Genomic DNA, 19,108 nt, shown 5'->3' on the forward strand with positions numbered 1-19,108 from the left:
TAGCAGAGCCCAGGTTTCAACTCTTGTCTTTGTTCCATGATGTGTCCCAGCCATTGACCCATTGAGGAATCTGGTTCTCCTGTCTTACCATTGGCACTTTCCCCTTACCTGGCTCTCAACAACAACCATTTTATTTTATGATCTTCTCTGGTCCACTCCCTTCCTTTTTTAAAGAGAGGGAAAGTGACTTGTCCTAAATGCCTCTGACTCTATAATGGTCATGTAGCTAGTAAGGGTCAGAGGGAGAGTTTGAACCCAGTCCTCAGACCCAAAAGCCTGCTCAGAGAGGGCTGGGAATTCTTGGCAACTTAAAAGCTTAAGATCCTTTGAGTCCAATGGGGTATGGAAGGAAAAGTCAGAAGCAGTTTGGGTTTAAAACCCTCCTTGGATTCAATTTACTGGCTGTGCACCCCCAGATAAATCACTTCTCTCATCCCTATTTTCCTCATCTGTAAAATGGAGCTAATTATAGGATCTACCTGCCAGGGTTGTTGTGACGATCAAGTGAGAGAATTGATGTTGAATATCAGCTGCTATCTTTGCTAACGGAGCCCAGAGAACTCAGTGATGTTCATCCTGAGCCCTGGCAGCTGACAGATCCCATCAAGGATAAAGCAGGGGATGCAAACATCATGAAGGTTGGGGAGAAGGAAGGCCACGGGCAAAAGAAGATTTGATTCTCCTGGTGATTAATCACTGTGGGATTACAGGTAATTTTTTCCTCCCCATGAAGTTGCTAATCATAGATTTTTTGGTTCTTTCCTCCCTCACTCTTCACTTTCCCCCCAACCCTTGAGATGCAGCAAAATGGAAAAATACAAAGTTAAAAAAAAGTCTACAGCATGAAAATAAGCCAGAAGGTACATTAGAGAGGATTGTGCTGAAGAAAAATATTATTTAATATCTAAGACAATGGACGAAAAGATGTACTCCCTTAGCGGGTTTGTGTGTGAATTATAATTAGACCCAAGTTGGACAGGCAGTGGGATGCAGCGAAGAGATTTGAGGATTTGAAGTCAGAGGAATGATTTTGAGTCCTGGCTCTGGGATTTTCCACCCGTGTGACCTTGGGCAAGTGACTTGCCCCCTGTGGGCCTCCATTTCCTCATCTGTAAAAAGGAGAGATTGGGTGATCACAAAGATCCTTTTCAATTCTAAGTAACTTCCTCTCTCTGGGGCCTCAGTTGCCCCATCTGTACAAATGAGGGGTTGAACTAGATGATCTGTACCATCCCTTTCATTTCTAAGTCTATAATACTTTTCAAGGTCTCAGTTTCCCCATCTGAAAAACAAAGGAATTGGACTAGATGACCTATAGGATCCCTTATTATTCTAAATCTATGATCCTAGAATCTATGCCTCTTCTACTTTCTGGGCCTCAGTTTCCCCATCCGTAAAATGATGGTTCTTGAACAGATGACTATCTCTAAATCTGTGTGCACATGAATCTAATGAATCTGACAGTGGTTCCTTCCTGTTCTTTACATTACCCTATTTGCTTTCTAGCTCCCTCTCCTATGTGTATGTACACACACACACACACACACACACACATATACACACTTTACATTATATATAGACAGATATCTATCTTTATATAGTGGTGGTAATGGCATTGTGTGTTTAGGTATATACATAAAAGTCACCCATATTGGAGAGGTCTTTGGATGGGAAATGTAAATATGAAAACAAACTCAGTCAGCCCAAGCTCGACTCCTCAGAGCTGGGGCATGGGCTGGCTTCCCAAGGCCAGCACTGGGTCAGAGGGGGCCCTCGACGAAGGCTGGCAGCCATTGCCTGGATGCCCACTTCTGAGGGATCTTCCAGCTAGGGATGGGGGTTGGACAAAGTCTATAGTCTATGAACTTGCTCCCAGCTCTGAAATTCCATGAATCCCCACCTCTGCCATTTGCTAGCTGGGGGGCCTTGAGCAAGTCACCTAAACCTCTGGGACTCAGTTTTCTCAACTGTAAAATGGAGGTGGTAATTCTGACCACTAGACCCTTTGCCACTTACGGAGAGGAAGAATTTTGTAGATCTTTTTTGGGCCAGACCCTGTGATTACACTGATACAAAGAACTCCCAGTGAGAAAACTCCCTCTACTAATGGAGATGAGCATTTCTTGACTGTTGCCTTGTGCACCAAGAAGTGGGACTGGCCCAGTATCACCCAGGAAGAACGCTTCAGAGTTGGGCCCTGAACCCAGGTCTTCCCTACTAGGAGGCCAGTTCTCTATCCATTATTCCCCAGGACTTTCAATGATAAAAAATAAAGAAAAATAAATTTTTCATTTTTTTGCCAGGATGGCAAAACTACATTTCTTTTTGTTTGTTTGTTTAACATTCACTTTTTAAATTTTGAGTTTCAAACTCTCTCCTTTCCTCTAACCCCTCTCCCATTATATGTGAAGTGCTGCAAAACCTAGTTCCATATTAATTCATAATAAATCTTAGAGGTGTATAGATGTGTAGTCTAACCCACCTCAGACACTAAGTGACTTACTTTACCTCTGTTTTCTCATCTGTAAAATGGGCGTAATAATAGCATTTCCCTCAGAAACACAGGATTGTTTCTGAGAAGAGTGCCATCACACTCTCAAAATGCTGTGCAAAGGGGAGATAGGGTGACTGGAAGCACTTCAAGGTGAAGAATTCACCTATTGAGTTTGCTTCTTTGCGGTTCTGACCTTGATCTCAAGGCATTCCTGGACAGGTAGCTGCCATACTGAAATAGCCCATTGTTCCAGGGGTATCCTGGATGCTATAAGAGGTAGCGAGGTATCATGGCTAGAAGGCTGGCTTTTGATTTAGGGAGACTTGGGTTCAAATATCACTTCAGATATATACTCTTGTGTGACTCAGGGCTCATCTGCATTGGTAAATGGGGCTTCTTCTTTGTCCCATAAGTCACATGTCTATCCCTCCGCCCCCCCCAAATCTGGATTCCATGGATACCAAGTAGCATCAAGGTATTCTGGATCTGTATCATGTGATGTAAGGAATGGGACAATGTAAACCTCTTTACAGAAAATGGAAAGGAGCCTGTCCTGAAGACATTTCTGTCACATCTTTGGCTTAAACTCTGGGCTGAGCATATTTTGGCCAAAATTCTCAACAAATTCTTCCTAAAGTTCTCACCCCCTCCCACCTCCTCCTGCTTTGGTGACCTCACTCTAGAGTAGGATCCTCCCTGTTCTCAGGCATATGAGCATGGAAGCCTTGTTTTCTGCAAAGCTGCTCACACTGGGATGTAAACACTACCTTCTGAAGGAATCTCAGTCATGTTTTCCAGGGCTGGGCCTGCAGACCCAAGACCCACTGCCTTTCCTCTTCTGGAAATTGGGTGAAGGATAAATGAACAAAGATCATTAAGATCTTTAAGCTTGGTTGTGTTTTGAGATGCGTGTGTGTTCATCCTTCATTGCCGAAGAAGACCACATAAAATAAAATAAAATACAAGCAGGATAAAATATGACACTTTGCGCTGAAGATGCTTGGAAGCGCCATATTGGTTTATGGATTTGATCTCATCTCCTTTTGTGTCATTATAATGTATTTCGGTTTGGTGCAGATTTATCAGTTTGGAGGCAACACAGTTTGGACTGCTAAAGCGGAAAGACAACCGTATTCAAATTCTAGTGCTGTCATTCACTGGGAGTGAGCCACTCTTGGCCTCAGTTTCCTTGTCTGTGTAACGGGAGCAATAATCTCCCAAAGAGTTCTAATGGATTTCAGTGGGTCTGCGAACTTGGATGGGAAAACCAATTACATCTTTATTTTCATTAATTTCTCAATGAAATGCAGCATTTCCTTCAATTATGAATTTTTAAAATAATTACTCTGAAAACTGACTCCCTGATTCAGGATTTCATCAGTGCAAGAAGTCCCTACGTGAGGAAGCTCCCTCTACCAATGCGGATAGGTAGCATCTGTTCTATAACTTATCTCTTTAAACCAGGGATTCTTAACTTCTGTGTGAAATTTCTGTATTTTGGCAGTCTGGGGAAGGAACCCTTTGGGTTCTATGAGCCCTAGACTAAAAAGCCCTGTTGGAGAAACACTAAGACTTGCTCAGGATCATATGGCCCAAGTCTTTCTGACTTCAAGGCCAGCTCTGTCTTTGCAACACCTCACTGTCTCTACCTGGCATATAGCAGGTGCTTAATCAATGCTCGTTGAATGATCGAATGAATGACTGACAGATGATGTCATTCTGCTAAGGTCTTTATAAGATGATGGGTTAGAGGCTGGCCAGGATGCCCATCTCTTACCGTTCGCTAACGGCCATGACGTCCAGGACGTTGGAGAACAGGATGTGGGACTCCGAGGGATGGAGAATCTTCTTCAGTCGCTCATTGTCCATAAAGTGAGACACCAGCAGGTTTAGGCTTTTGTAATAGGAGGCTTCAGACGTGACCAGCTCGAACATGGCCTGATTTGGGGGAGACAAAAAAGCACAAAGATGAGGCTGGGGGCTCAGGGAGATACATTCTCTGTGCTTCTCATCAGAGGGCCCCCTTGCCCCATCCCTGTGCTCATCAGTGGGATCTTGCTCATTCAGCTTGGCCCCCAGAGGCCAGAACCAGGAGCAGGGGCCAGAAGGGCCAGAGAGGCAGAGGCAGGCCTGATGCCAGGGAAAATTTCTCAGCAAGCAGAGCTGTCCATAAGTAAAACAGACTGCTTGGGGAGGCAGGGGATTGCCCCTACCCTGGATATTTTCAAACAGGGACTGAATGATCACTTACTAGTCTGGTGTGACGTAGAGCAGCTTTATGGTTACGTAGAGGCTAGACTCAGATGGCCCGAGACCCCTGCCCGCTCTGAGCTAAATTCAAACTAAACTAAATTCAAACCCTCTGAAATCCCAGCTGAGGTGGTCCCAGGAGCCATCTCATGAACCAAAGCTTCTTCCTACATTCTGCTGGACAAGTGGGCATCCAACCTCTTCTCAAAGACCCCCAACAGTCCAGTTGTGCACAGACGGCTCTGATTCTTGGGAATGATTTCTTCAAACACATCAGTAATGATTTATCTTTCTAGATTTCATTAATCCCACCCCTACCCCTCAACTCAGCCCTCTTGGGACCTGTCCTTTTTCCTGTCCAGGGTGATCCCATCTTTCCAGTCATCTCTGTTCCTAACCTTGGGGCCTTCCTGGTCTCCTTGATCTCAATTCCCTTCCCCTCTCCCTGCCCTTCAAAGTCCTATAGTTTCTATTTCCATTGTCTCCATCTCTTTAGTCTGTCTCCCTTTCTCTACTCATGAAGTTCATCCCTTCTTAGTCAGACTATTACTGCAATTGTTCCGATGGATCTAGAGCTATGAGTCTACAGCTCTTCTGCTGAAGTCATCCTAGGGATGTCCTTCCTCCATTGGCTCCACCCTACCAATGTCCTTGAGGGAAGAAGGGTGCTGGTTCTGGTTTCTCATCTCCCTACAGTGGCTACTGTAGTCAGTCCAAGGCCAGGTGTCTGGTGGTAGGACAGGGGTGAGGAGAAGGGTAGAGGAAGGGGATGGATCCACTCTGTAGCCTCCCCCCTCCCTCTCTTCTCTTCGGCCTCATTTATCTCTCAGACTCCTCTGGTTTTTCTTAACTCCACTCACAGATCTGCTCTAACTCAGGATGAAATGCCCCAAGTCACCTTCAGAGGCTCAGAGAGCTAAAGATGGAAATTCAATTTCAATTCAGTTCAATAAATGTTTTTATTAATTAAATAATTTCTTAATCTGGAGCTCAAGTTAAGGGACTGGTCCAAGGTCACATAGCTAGTAAGAGCCAGAGATGGAATGGGAACCTGATCATCCACAGACCAACAGAAGGGAGAATCTGCTATACAGAGGTCTCTCTTTTCCTTTATGGAAATCATCACAGAGTATGCCTTTCTCCAGGAGAATGAGACCAATCCTTTGTGATCCCCTTCCCCTTTACCACTTCAGGCAAATCATCTTTCTCCAGTAGATTACAAGGTCCTTAAGGGCAGGGACTCTTTCTTTTTTCTTACTTGTATCCCAGAGCTTAGCACAGCAGGCACTTAAATATTTATCGACCATCTCAAAGGTCAATAACAGGGCCTGACCCCATCACATTTTGGGTTTTCCCCAACACCTGGGGATGTAATCTGCCAAAGCCTCATGTTTTAACCTCATCAAGGGCAGCTAAAAGCTCTCTACTATGTCCTACTTATGTGGGGCTTCAAGCCCCTACTAGCCAGGCTTGTTCCGTCCTAGTCATTCAAGGGGATTAGTCTCCTTGACACAGAAAACAAAAGGGTAAGAAGAGCTGAACAGGTCGATCTTCTTTCCATATCATCTACAATTATCATGCCAACCACCAGACAGCACCACTTCCTGTTCCCCCCAGAACAGCTCTGACAAAATTCCTTTGGTTTTTCTACCTTGTCCCCGACAGCCTCTCCAAACACTCTCCTTAGAGCACCTGCTCGCACTTTAGCTGCGTCTTGGGTGACCTGCCCTAGCTTTCTTTCTTTCTTTTTTCTTTCTTTCTCTTGCTTAAAATAAATCTAAGGATGCTGATAAACTCTCCATGCATCTACATTCATGACAGAGAAGTCAGTTGAGAATGATTTTGACATACACTCCAGATTTGGAGAAAAGGAAAAAGAGAAAAGGAGAGATAGGAAACCATGAACTAAAATTCTATAGGGGCAATCAACTGGTGTCGGGGGCCAGGAAATGAACTTCAGAGGACCAGGGTTTGAAACCACTTGCTATCTGTGTGACCTTGGGCAAGTCCTTAGTGATTGAGTTTCCTCATTTGTAAAATGAAGGAATTGGACTCAGTGTCCCTTCCAGCTCTAAGTCTATGATCTTATGGTAAGAAACCTGAGAAGATACAATGAGATACAAGCTTGATGAGGAAGAAAGAGGCAAAGAGAGGGATGTGGACACACAGGGAACTCACTGACTTAGAGTCCTCAAAGATACATACGAAAAATGAGAGCAAGGGCATGTGGTAGAGGATGAAAACAACCACCACAAAAATGCATTTTCCCCTAAGAAAAGAGGATTTTCAGCCACCTTGGGGAAAAGGGGAGGGTCTAAGAAAAGGTTTTCTCCAGCAGAAATTGGACGTTCAAGAGAGCAGAGGGGCTGAACTCCCTTTTATTTCTGTTTGCTCCTTTAAGAAGAATAATCTTTGTCCTGGAAAGAAAAGAACAAAGGCAGCTTGTGCTCAAGATAAGGAAGGAGAGGGTAAGAGAGCTCCTGGCTGCCTTTCAGGGTCCAAGTCACCTGACTCCCACAAGCTGCCTCCCAGGGTCCTGGCAGGGCTAAGTCGGTGCCCTTTGAAAGGTCGTGGAGAAGGGGAAAGGCAATAAAGGGGAAAGAATGAAGCGTTAGACAGTGAGCTTGACCACAATTCCTGGCAAAATTCCTGAACATATCATTCAAGGGTGGTTGGTAAACATCTAGAAAAGAAAGCAGTCACTACAAAGCCCAGAATGGCTTCATTGAACCAACCAGTCAAACAATCAATAAGTACTAATGCCTTCCCATTCAGATTACCTCCTTCTACTGAGTCTCCATCTTGTATGCACCTAGTTATTTACTTGTGGTCTCCAGCATTAGAAAGTCATCTCCTGGAGGATTGAGGCTTAGTTTCCCAATCCCCTCTTCTTTCTTTGTATATTCCCAGAGTTTAGCACAGTGCCTGGCACGTGGCAGGTATTTAAATAGATTTACCCTGAGGGCAAGTGACACTTGTGCTAGAGCTGAGGAAACCGGTACAAAGAACAAAACAATCTCTACTCACAAGGGATTCTAACTGGGAGTGGGGAGGGCGCGTGGGGGGGGGGGGGGGGGGGTAGGAACCAGAAGTAAAAATAGTTATCTCTTCCACATCACAGGGGTTAGGGGTGTGGTGCCCCCATGATCTGGAAAATCTAAGTAAAATCTTTTGGCACTCCCTTCATACCCAGAGAAGAAATCTGAATTATTATGACATTAAAGATAAAATATGTTGATGTTATACTACACTATACATATATTTTATGCATTTCTGAGTTTCTAAACTTTTTTTGTTGTCTGTTGGCCTTCATGTGTCATCTGAGGCTTCCACAAACTTCCCCAAAATTCCCATTTAATTTCTTATGCTGACCTGTGATCTATTGATAATTGTATATAGAGAGTAGTTACATACAAGATAGCTGGGAAGGAGGGCATTAACTTTTGGGAAGGGGTTAGAAAAGGTTTAGAAAAGGTTTCATTCAGAAGATGGTGCCTGAAATGTATCTTCAAGGAGGAAGACTCTGAAGTAGAAGGGGACCTGAATTCAAATTTGACACTGTGACCCTGGGCAAGTCGCTTAACCCTGATTGCCTCCCAAAAAATAGAAATAAAAAATAAAAAGAGAGAAAGAGGAGATCTAATAATTGGGCAAAAACTAGAAAAACAATAAATTAAAAACCCTCAATTAAATACCAAAACAGAAATTCTGAAAATCAAAGGACAGATTAAGAAAATTGAAAGTTAAAAAAAAATACCTATTGACTTAAATAAAACAAGGAACTTGGTGCGGGGGCAGGGATTGGCTAATTTGGTTTTTAAAAAAAGAAAGAACAAAACCAAATTACTAGTATCAAATATGAAAAAGTTTAATTCACAACAAATGAAGAGGAAACAAAAGCAATTATTAGGAGCTATTTTACTCAATGATTTTATTAATAAAAGTGGCACTCTGAATGAAATGGATTAATATTCATGAAAATATTAATTGTTCAGATTAACAGAATAGGAAATAGAATACTTCAGTAATTCTATCTTAGAAAAAGTAATCACACAAGTCATAAATGAACCCACTGAGAAAAAATTCCCTAAGACCAAATGGATTAACAAGCAAATCTACCAAACATTTAAAGAACAATTAAATTCAATAGAAATGAATACTTACTATATAATATATTACATAAATAATATAATACTTACTATAGAAGTAAGACAAGGAGAAAAATAGAAGGAATAAGCAGAGGCACTGAAGAAACAAAAAAAACAATTATTTTTTTGCAGATTTGATGGTTTGCCTGAAGAACCCTAGAAAGTCAACTGAAAACCTCACACAGATCATCAGCATTTCTATGTATTACCAACAAAACCCAGCAAGAAGAGCTAGAAAAAGAAATCCCATTAAAAATAACTACAGACAGCACCAAATACTTGGAAGTCTACCTGCCAACACACACAAACAAGAACTATAAGAACATAATTGTAAGAAAATTTTCACAATAAAGACAAAACCAAGTAACTAGAGAAATATTAATTGTTCATGGATAAGCTGAGCCAATGTAATAAAAATGACAATACTACCTAAACTAATTTACTTATGTGGGCAGCTAAGTGATGCAGTGGATAGAATGGCAGGCCTAGAGTCAGGAAGACCCGAGTTCAAATCCAGCCTCAGACACTTTCTAGCTGTATGACCTTGGGCAAGTTGCTTAACCCTGTTTGCCTTGGTTTCCTCAGCTATAAAATAAGCTGGAGAAAGAAATGGCAAATTACTCCAATATTTCTACCAAGAAAACTCCAAATGGGGTCACAAAGAATCAGACACAGCTGCAAATGACTGAACAATTAGGGCCATACCAATTAAACTACGAAAAAATTACATTATAGAACTTGAAAAAAATAATAAAATTCATCTGAAGAAACAAAATGCCAATAATATAGAGGGAATTAATGAAAGAAAATAGGAAGGAAAGGGACCTAGCATTATCAAACCTCAAGTTATATTACAAGGTATAATCAACGAAACAGTTTGGTACTGGGGAAGAAATATAGTTGTCAATAAGTGGAACAGATTAGGCTCACAATATAGCAAATGAACACATTACCCAGTGTCTGATAAACCCAAAGATACCAGCTCTTGGGCAAGAACACATTATTTGACAAAAACTGATGGGAAAACTAGAAAGTAGTCTGGGAGAAGTCAGGCACAGACCAAATCTCACACCATATACCAAAGTAAGCTCAACATGGGTTCATGATATGAATATAAAGTGTGATATAAGCAAATTAGTAGACCAGAGGAGAAGTTATCTGTCTTCTATGGGTAGGGAAGAGTTAATGACCAAATAAAAGATGCACAGGTTCACAGGAGGTAAAATGAATAGTTGTGATTATATAATAATTTGGGTTTTTTTTGAACAAACACAACCAATGTAGATAAAATGAGAAGAAAAGTGGGAAACTGAGAAAAACATCTTTGTAGCAAGTTTCTCAGATCAGGGTCTCATTTCTGCAATATATATGGAACTGAGTCAAAATTACAAGAACAAGAGCCATTCCCCAATTAATAATTAGTTAAAGGATTTGAATTGGAAGTTTTGAGTGGAAGAAATCAAAACTATCAATAACCATAAAAAATGCTTTAAATCACTAATAATTTTTTGTTGTTCAGTTATTACAGTTATGTTTGATTCTTCATGACTCCATTTTGGGTTTTCTTAGCAAAGATACTGGAATGGTTTGCTATTTCCTTCTCCAGCTCATTTTACAAATGAGGATCTAAGGCAAACAGGGTGAAATGATTTGCCCAGGGTCACATAGCTAGTAAGTGTCTGAAGGCAGATTTGAACCCAGGAAGATGAGTCTTCCTGACTCCAGGCCTGGCCCTCTATTCACTGCAGTGCCACCTAGCTGCCCATCAGCCACCACCATACCATCCATACGTGGAATGATTAGTTATAACAAATGAAGAAATTTTGAATGCTGTGGATAAGTTCACTTACCTTGGTAGTGTACTTTCCAGGGATGTATGCATTGACAATGAAGTTGACACACACATTGCCAGAACTAGCTCAGTGTTTATGAGGCTCCAAAGAAAAGTTTGGGAGAGAAGAGGTATTAGACTGACTACCAGACTGAAGATCTGCATAGCCATTGTGCCAACCTCATTGTTGTATGCCTGTGAAACATGGACAGTCTACCAGTGCCATGCCAGGAAACTGAATCGCTTCCATTTGAACTGTCTTAGGAAGATTCTGAAGGTCAACCACCTGGCAGGATAAGGTACCAGACACTGAGGTCCTTGCTTGAACTAAACTGCCAAACCTATGCTTCAGAGAGGGCAACTCCAATGGACTGGCCACGTTGTTTGAATGCAAAATGTACACTTGCCAAAAAGACTACTTTATGGAGAACTCACATGGGACAGGCCACATGGTGGTCAGAAGAAGAGATACAAGAACACTCTCAAGATCTCTCTCAAGAACTTCGGATTTGATTGTGGGACATTGGAGACACTGGCATAGGACTGCTCAGCATGGCGTGCCCACATCAGAAAGGGTGTTGTGCTCTATGAGCAAAGCAGAATTGTGATAGCACAAAGGAAATATAGGATGTTCAAATTTGGAGTAACCACCCCAAATGTTCACAGGAACTATCTGTGCCCAATCTGTGGGAGAGTATTCCAAGCTTGTACTGGTCTGATCAGCCACAGTTGGACACACTGAAACTTCACTTTATCATGGTGATGTCATTTTGGTCCTCTTCGAGAATGAAGGACAACAACCAATCCACCAACCAACCTAGTTGCCCCCACTAATCATCAGATAATACAAATTAAAACAACTCTAAGGTACCATCTCGCACTTATCAGATTGGCTAATATGACAAATGAGGAAAATAACAAATGCTGGAGGGGATGTGGGAAAACAGGTACACCAATATATACAGATAAATGTGAGACAAGGCTGGGGGTGATTAGGGCAGAGGAGAGATTCGATGTACATTAATGTATGTTCTGTATATTAAATTATAAAAATGTACAAAGAATATATGTGTGTGTGTGTGTACATACACACACATAATTGATAGAAAAATCTATGTGGCATAGGTTGAAAAAATGTACAAAGTACTTTGGAACTCTTCTAAAAATATTCTCTTCTGAGAATTTTATTTTAAAGTGGCTTTTCTCTCTTTAACTGCCAACTCTTGTCCTAACCTACAATATCTAAAAAGCTAAGCAGGATGCCAGGGAAAATAGAGAAGGGGAAAAAAAGCTCAAAATAAATGAACCACATAACATAAGATCACAAATTTGGAGCTGAAAGGAACAGCTAATTCAACTCCCTTGTTTTCAGATGAGGAAACCAAGATCCAGAAAAGCATAATAACTTATCCCAGGTCAGAGAGGAAGTGTCAGAGGCAAGATTTGAACCCAGGGTCTCTGACCCCAAATTCTGTTCCCTTTCCATAGTTCCAGGCTGTGATCCGTATGCATTTCCCCCCTAGAATGGAATGTAGAGGTAAAGACCCTTCTTCACTCTCCTCTGCCCTGTGATCAGATGGTGGGATACTAGAAAGCTAAGGCCACATCTTCCACGGTGCTGATATTGTGCTGAGAACAAAGGAGGTGCCGTCCAGCGAAGCAGCCCTGATTGTACCCTGGGTGTTCATTTCTATTCAGTGAAAAAATAATTTATTACATAGAGGCAGCTAGGTGGTGCAGTGGATAGAGCACCAATGCAGGAGTCAGGAGGACTTGAATTCAAATCTCACCTTAGACACTTGACACTAGCTGTGTGACCTTGGGCAAGTCACTGAACCCCAATTGCCTCATCCTGGTTCATCTCCAGTCATCCTAATGAACATCTGGTCACAGGATTCAGATGGCTCTGGAGGAGAAGTGAGGCTGGTGACCTGCACAACCTTCCCTCACTCAAAACAAAGTTAAGTGCAAGTTATGTCATCATTTTTCTGATGGCATGGTCTTCTTCGGCAACCAAGGACGAACACACACACAATTTATTACACTTTTATTTTTCTGTGCTAGGTAGGAATTGAAGAGAAAAAGACAAAATGAAACAGGTCCTACCCTCAAGGAGCTTACTGTCTACTGAAGTGGTCATTAAACATTTACTGTTTCTTCTCTGCCTTTAAACATTCTCTGACTTCTCTCCATGAAGCCTCCTCTGCGTGAAGCCTCCCCTGATTCCAGCCCATCCCCTCTAACTCTTTCTTCCCTTCCTCCTCCTTCCTTCTCTCCATCCCAAACTGTCTTATTTTGTACTTATCTGTCTCCCTGATAGAATCCAAGTCCTCTGAGAGCAGGGACAGAACACAGTAGACACTTAATAAATGCTTGGTGATTGATTAGGTACATGTTGTCCTTGCTGCCTCAATAAAACATAAACTCTTAAAGACAGAGACTATTTCACTTTCATCTTTATACTCAGAGTACCCAGCAAAGTGCCTGGTATATGGTAGGCATATAATAAACACTTATTGATTGATTTATGGAGAAAAAAAATTAAACCAAACGTTTTCTCTTCTTTAAGTCTTCCATGAAACTTCCTCTCATCCTTCCAACTAAATATGTCCCTTCCCTGTTCACATTTCCCTAGAGTGCTTTGTCTGGAGTTCTTCTTTGCCTCCACTGCACTCACTCTTAGACTTCTCAGCATAAGTATACAGAGGACAGTATGGCACTGTATTCTTTCAACACAGTATTTTTTCAGCAGGATGACAGCTTGTAATGTTAATGGGATTTAAGATCTTCCCTGCCCATTAATAGACCTCACTTGGAGCCCATTAAGGGAAGCTTAGGGAAAGCTTGCTTGTAGGAAAGCTTTCATACCTTTTGCTAATTTCTAATTAGGCACTGAGTCACGAGGGTTGTGATGCTTTCTGGCTCTGAGAAGTGTATATATACTCTGAGGTGAGGTTTTCCCTTGGGGGTTTGCTTATGAGAAAGACCTTGTGATTCCCTGGTGAAGATGTTGAGTAGCCATGTGTTCAGATCCCCCAGCTGCTCAGATGTAAAGGCCCTCTATCCAGGGATGTATGTAAAGTGTATAGCAATGTTGCTTTGATTCAGGCAGTAGGGCCCTGTCTGTTGGTCTTTATTTCTATGCTTATATTTTCCCTGTTTATATTTTCTCTAAAGTTCAGGGTGCTGACTTTTCTCCTGAACTAGTGAATGTAATTTAAAAGATTGTTGACCCCTTAAACAGCTATGTTTCCTAATGAGGCTGATCAAAGAACCTGCGCTAAGCAGCCATCCCGAGTATGCTAGAGCGCTTGCTACTACACAGCTCCCTGAGTGCTAGACCCGGGCAATTTTTTTTAAGGATCACAGGATCATAGATTTAGAATTGGGAACGATCTTAAAAACCACTGTGTCTAATCCTTAACCTCTTCACTTTACAGATGAGGAAAATGAGGCACAGAGAGGTTAAGTGACTTGTCCAAGGTGTAAGTAACTGAGGTGGGATCTGAACCAGTGTCGTCAGACTCCAGATCCACTGAACATTCCATTGGAATGACCAAATGTGATTCCAGCAGATTTAGTGAAACATGCCTCTGACTTCCTGGGATAGATGTGGTGGACTTTGGATATAGAATGAGGCATGTGTCTGCAGACATAGTCACCTTAACTATACTTATTGTTATAGGGAGGATTCATTGGGAAGTGACAATGATATAAAGAAAAGAACATCAGTAAAATGCTATAAAAGAAAAAAAAAACCAGAGGCTGGAGACGGACCAGGGACCTGCCACAGATTTTTCCAAAATTTTTGTGAAAGGGGGTGGATGGATGGATGAATGATTGGATGGATGGATGGATGGATGATCCTGGCACTGAGCACAAAAACATCCTGCTTCTTCTCTGGCATCTATTTATAGATCATTAGTCATCTTAAGTCTTAGTTTTTCTGGGCACTTCTCATTGTATATACTCGATGGTTTGTCGTATCACTTTTCCTGTGTTTTTCAACTGATTGTTTCCCCCTGATCAATAGCTTTCTTATAGCAAGGGAATCAATTCCCTACACATCTGATGAGGGTGCCATGACCTGCCCTCTTCCCAGGTTCTCTCTCCACCAAAGTCCATTGCCTCAAACTCAGCTCTCGATGACTGCTTTTACCACAATGTTCATTAATTTGATGCCTACACTGCCTTTCTTTTCCAGTATGCGCCTTTCTATTCAGGGAGCCTTTCTCAGCTCCCTGCTTCCAATTATTTATGCATGAGCTAAATTCTTATACTGGAAACATACTCATTTAGGCTGACCCATATTTTATGAATTAGTGTTCACTCCCTTAGCCATTCAAGAGGCTCTTTGTGACTTTCATTTAGCACTGCTAAGACTTGCTTTCTCCTAAAGTTTACCTCTGAAGCCTACTTGTGGCAAGGAGATGACCCCAGTCCTGGAAGGCTCTAAGCCATGGGGAACAAACTTGGACAGCTCCTGCCAAGTCAGAAAGGCTTCAGATATGGGGCCAGTGACAGGCTGTTACCAGAGAATGCTTTTAAGCAGGTCCCCTTGTTGGGTATGTTATGGATGGGGCTCCTCTTGGGGTGGGTGCTGAGGTATCTTCAACTCTGGGATTTTGTGACCCTGTCTCAGTCATCTCTGTAACCCCCATGGCATCTAGTACAGAGTCCTGCACACAATAAATGCTTACTGAGTGAGTTCTCCAAAAATACCTTCCAAGTCAAGTCTTTCTTTTGAAAGAAAAGAACATGCCCTCTAAAGAGGTTCCTTCAATCCCCAGAGTCTTAAGACTGAGAGAGATAGCAGTTTGTGTGTGCTATTTATAATTCCATTAAAAAGCTTAGACTTCAAAGTTAGGATATTTCTGAACCCAGTCACCTAAACCTGGCTCCAATCCTAGGTTAAACCTGTCTAAGTAAAACAATTCTGAAAAATTCTTTTGGCATCTCTTCTGAAAAAATGAGAGGGAAGTGGGCAAAGGAAGATGAAGAATGGAAGGAAGGGGACAGTCCCAAGAAAGAACCAGGGGATTCTAGGAGATGAGGGGTGCTTCATGGGGGTCAGAAATTTCAAACTGAAAGGGATCTTAGAGGCCACTGAATCCAACCCCTTCATTTTAAAGAAGAGGAACATGGCTAGTTAATCTCTGAGACAAGATTTGAATCATCTCCTTGACTCCATCCCCAGCATTTGATTACTGGCCATGACACCTAGCTACCCCTAATTCATTGGAGGGTTTATTGTAATGGAATAGCTCATTTTAATTGAATGTATGTTGAGGTTCCAAGGAGTGCCTGGAACACAGTAAGAAGGAGTCAATCAAAATCAACAAATATTTAATGTTTGCCTTGTATGGGCAAGGCACTGTCCTAGGCACTAGGGATTCAAGAATGAAGAACAAAATGCTCCCTCCCATCCATAAGTATAGAAAGAAATAAAATCATTGGCAGGGGCTGGGTCCTAGTAGTTGGGAAGATCAGAAAAGGCTTCCTATCAAAGGTAATTCTTGAACTGTGTCTTGATGGAAAAGAGGAATTCTATGAGGGAAATATGGGGAAGGAGAACAGGGAAGGCATGAGAGACAGTGAGAGCAAAGTCATGAAGATGGAGATGGGATAAAGGTAGGTGCTTAATAAATGACTGCTATCCTTCTTGTGGACATGTGATCTTCAGCTGCTTTTCAAATGAAACTCTGAGCATAGGAATAAATAGGGCTTATCTCAAAACAATAAGTAATACTTATCTAAAACCACCAGCAAGCATTATTTGTAATGGAGATAAGCTGAAAACCTTCCCAATACAATCAGGGGTGAAGCAAGGATATCACCTCTGTTTTTCATTGTTATACTAGAAATGCTAGCTATAGCAATAAGAGAAGAAAAAGAAATAAAAGGAATTAGAATAGGCAATGAGGAAACAAAACTCTCTTTTGTGGATGATATGATGTTATACTAAGAAAATCTTAGAGAATCAAATTAAAACTACTTCAAATTGTTAACAACTTCAGCAAGATACAAAATATACCCACATAAATCATTAGCATTTCTATATATTACCAACAAAGTCCAGCAGCAAGAGATAAAAAGAGAAATTCCATTTAAAATGAATGTTGGCAATATAAAATACTTGGGAGTCTACCTGATAAGACAAACCCAAGAATTAAATGATCACAATTATAAGACAGTTTTCATGCAAATAAAGTCAGATCTCAACAACTGGAAAAATATTAATTTCTCATGGGAGGCTGAGCAAATATAATAAAAACAATTCTAGGGGGGGGCGGAGCCAAGATGGCGGAGTAGAAAGACGCACATACACATAGCTCTGAACCCACAACCCATAGAATGGCTACAGGGAAGTAACTCACGGCGAATTCCGCACCCAGAGGCCACGGAACATTGGAGCGAGGGAGATTTCTGTTCCAGAGAGACTTGCAAACCTCTCGCGGGGGGGTCCTTCGCGCTGCGGACTGGGCGCCGGGACTGGGAGCTGAGTGCAGCCCTGCCGCGGCCGCGCCACCGAGAGGAAAAGATCCAAGCAGGCTTCACAGACAGGATCTCCAGCGGCCACGCGGGTCCCTCCACCCACAGAGGGATCTGCAAACCTCTCGCAAAAGGTCCGTCACGCTGCAGACACAAAGCCCAGCCCAGACCTGCTGCGGCCACGGCTGCGGCACCGAGAGAGACAGATCCGAGCAGGCTTCAGGGACGGGATCTCCAGCGGCCGCACAAGTCCCTCCACCCACAGGTGATAGGGGTGGGTGAGAGAGTCTCTTTGGCGGGTCGAGAGGGGAGCGGGGTGCCCCAATAATTCAGGCCCCCCCCGGGAGGTAGAAGCTGAGAGGCGGCTGCAGACAGGGGCTCCCCAAGCGGGCGGGAGCCTGAATCCATTGCGGAAGGTCTGTGCATAAACCCCCTGAGGGAACTGAGCCTGAGAGGTGGCCCTGCCCCGACCTCAGCACCAGAACATAATCTCATACTGAATAGCAGCCCTGCCCCCGCCAAAAGCCCTGAGGCTGGAAGCAGCATTTGAATCTCAGACCACAAACACGGGCTGGGAGGATCAGGAGGTGAGGTGGGTGTGAGGAAAATATTCAGAGGTCAAGTCACTGGCTGGGAAAATGCCCAGAAAAGGGAAAAGAAATAATACTATAGAAGGTTACTTTCTTGGCGAACAGGCATTTCCTCCCTTCCTTTCTGATGAGGAAGAACAATGCTTACCATCAGGCAAAGACACAGAAATCAAGGCTTTTGTGTCCCAGCCCACCCAATGGGCTCAGGCCATGGAAGAGCTCAAAAAGAATTTTGAAAATCAAGTTAGAGAGGTGGAGGAAAAGCTGGGAAGAGAAATGAGAGACATGAAGTCAAAGCATGAACAGCAGATCAGCTCCCTGCTAAGGGAGACCCAAAAAAATGTCAATTGGCAAAAGAGGTTCAAAAAGCCAATGAGGAGAAGAATGCTTTCAAAAGCAGAATTAGCCAAATGGAAAAGGAGATTCAAAAGCTCACTGAAGAAAATAGTTCTTTCAAAATTAGAATGGAACAGATGGAGGCTAATGACTTTATGAGAAACCAAGAAATCACAGAACAAAGAGAGAAGAATGGAAAAATGGAAGATAATGTGAAATATCTCATTGGAAAAACAACAGACCTGGAAAATAGATCCAGGAGAGACAATTTAAAAATTATGGGACTACCTGAAAGCCATGATCAAAAGAAGAGCCTAGACATCATCTTTCATGAAATTATCAAGGAAAACTGCCCTGAGATTCTAGAACCAGAGGGAAAAATAAATATTCAAGGAATCCACAGAACACCGCCTGAAAGAGATCCAAAAAGAGAAACTCCTAGGAACATTGTGGCCAAATTCCAGAGTTCCCAGGTCAAGGAGAAAATACTGCAGGCAGCTAGAAAGAAACAATTCAAGTATTGTGGAAATACAATCAGAATAACACAAGATCTAGCAGCCTCTACATTAAGGGATCGAAGGGCATGGAACAGTATATTCCAGAAGTCAAAGGAACTAGGACTAAAACCAAGAATCACCTACCCAGCAAAACTGACTATAATACTTCAGGGGAAAAAATGGTCTTTCAACGAAATAGAGGATTTTCAAGTATTCTTGATGAAAAGACCAGAGCTGAAAAGAAAATTTGACTTTCAAACACAAGAATGAAGAGAACCATGAAAAGGTGAACAGCAAAGTGAAGTCATAAGGGACTTACTAAAGCTGAACTGTTTACATTCCTACATGGAAAGACAATATTTGTAACTCTTGAAACATTTCAGTATCTGGGTACTGGGTGGGATTACACAAGCACATACGCTCACATACATAGAGACAGAGTGCACAGAGTGAATTGAAGAGGATGGGAT

The 19,108-nt window shown here is 42.3% G+C and overlaps 1 protein-coding gene across 6 annotated transcripts in view; it reads right to left on the minus strand.

Moving 5' to 3' along the window:
- NGEF (neuronal guanine nucleotide exchange factor) overlaps positions 1-19,108 on the minus strand; it is a 151,689-nt gene that overhangs the window by 32,308 nt on the left and 100,273 nt on the right. For all 6 annotated transcript variants that reach the window (XR_011973995.1, XR_011973994.1, XM_072640532.1 and 3 more), the window contains one exon: positions 4,272-4,432. Coding sequence is in view for 4 of the 6 variants with exons in the window: in XM_072640532.1 (XP_072496633.1) it covers positions 4,272-4,432 (161 nt within the window). In the remaining 2 variants the exon portion in view is untranslated. The remainder of the gene's footprint in view (positions 1-4,271; positions 4,433-19,108) is intronic.

This window comes from Notamacropus eugenii, chromosome 2, assembly GCF_028372415.1.
Source record: "Notamacropus eugenii isolate mMacEug1 chromosome 2, mMacEug1.pri_v2, whole genome shotgun sequence".
NCBI classification, from domain to species: domain Eukaryota; kingdom Metazoa; phylum Chordata; class Mammalia; order Diprotodontia; family Macropodidae; genus Notamacropus; species Notamacropus eugenii.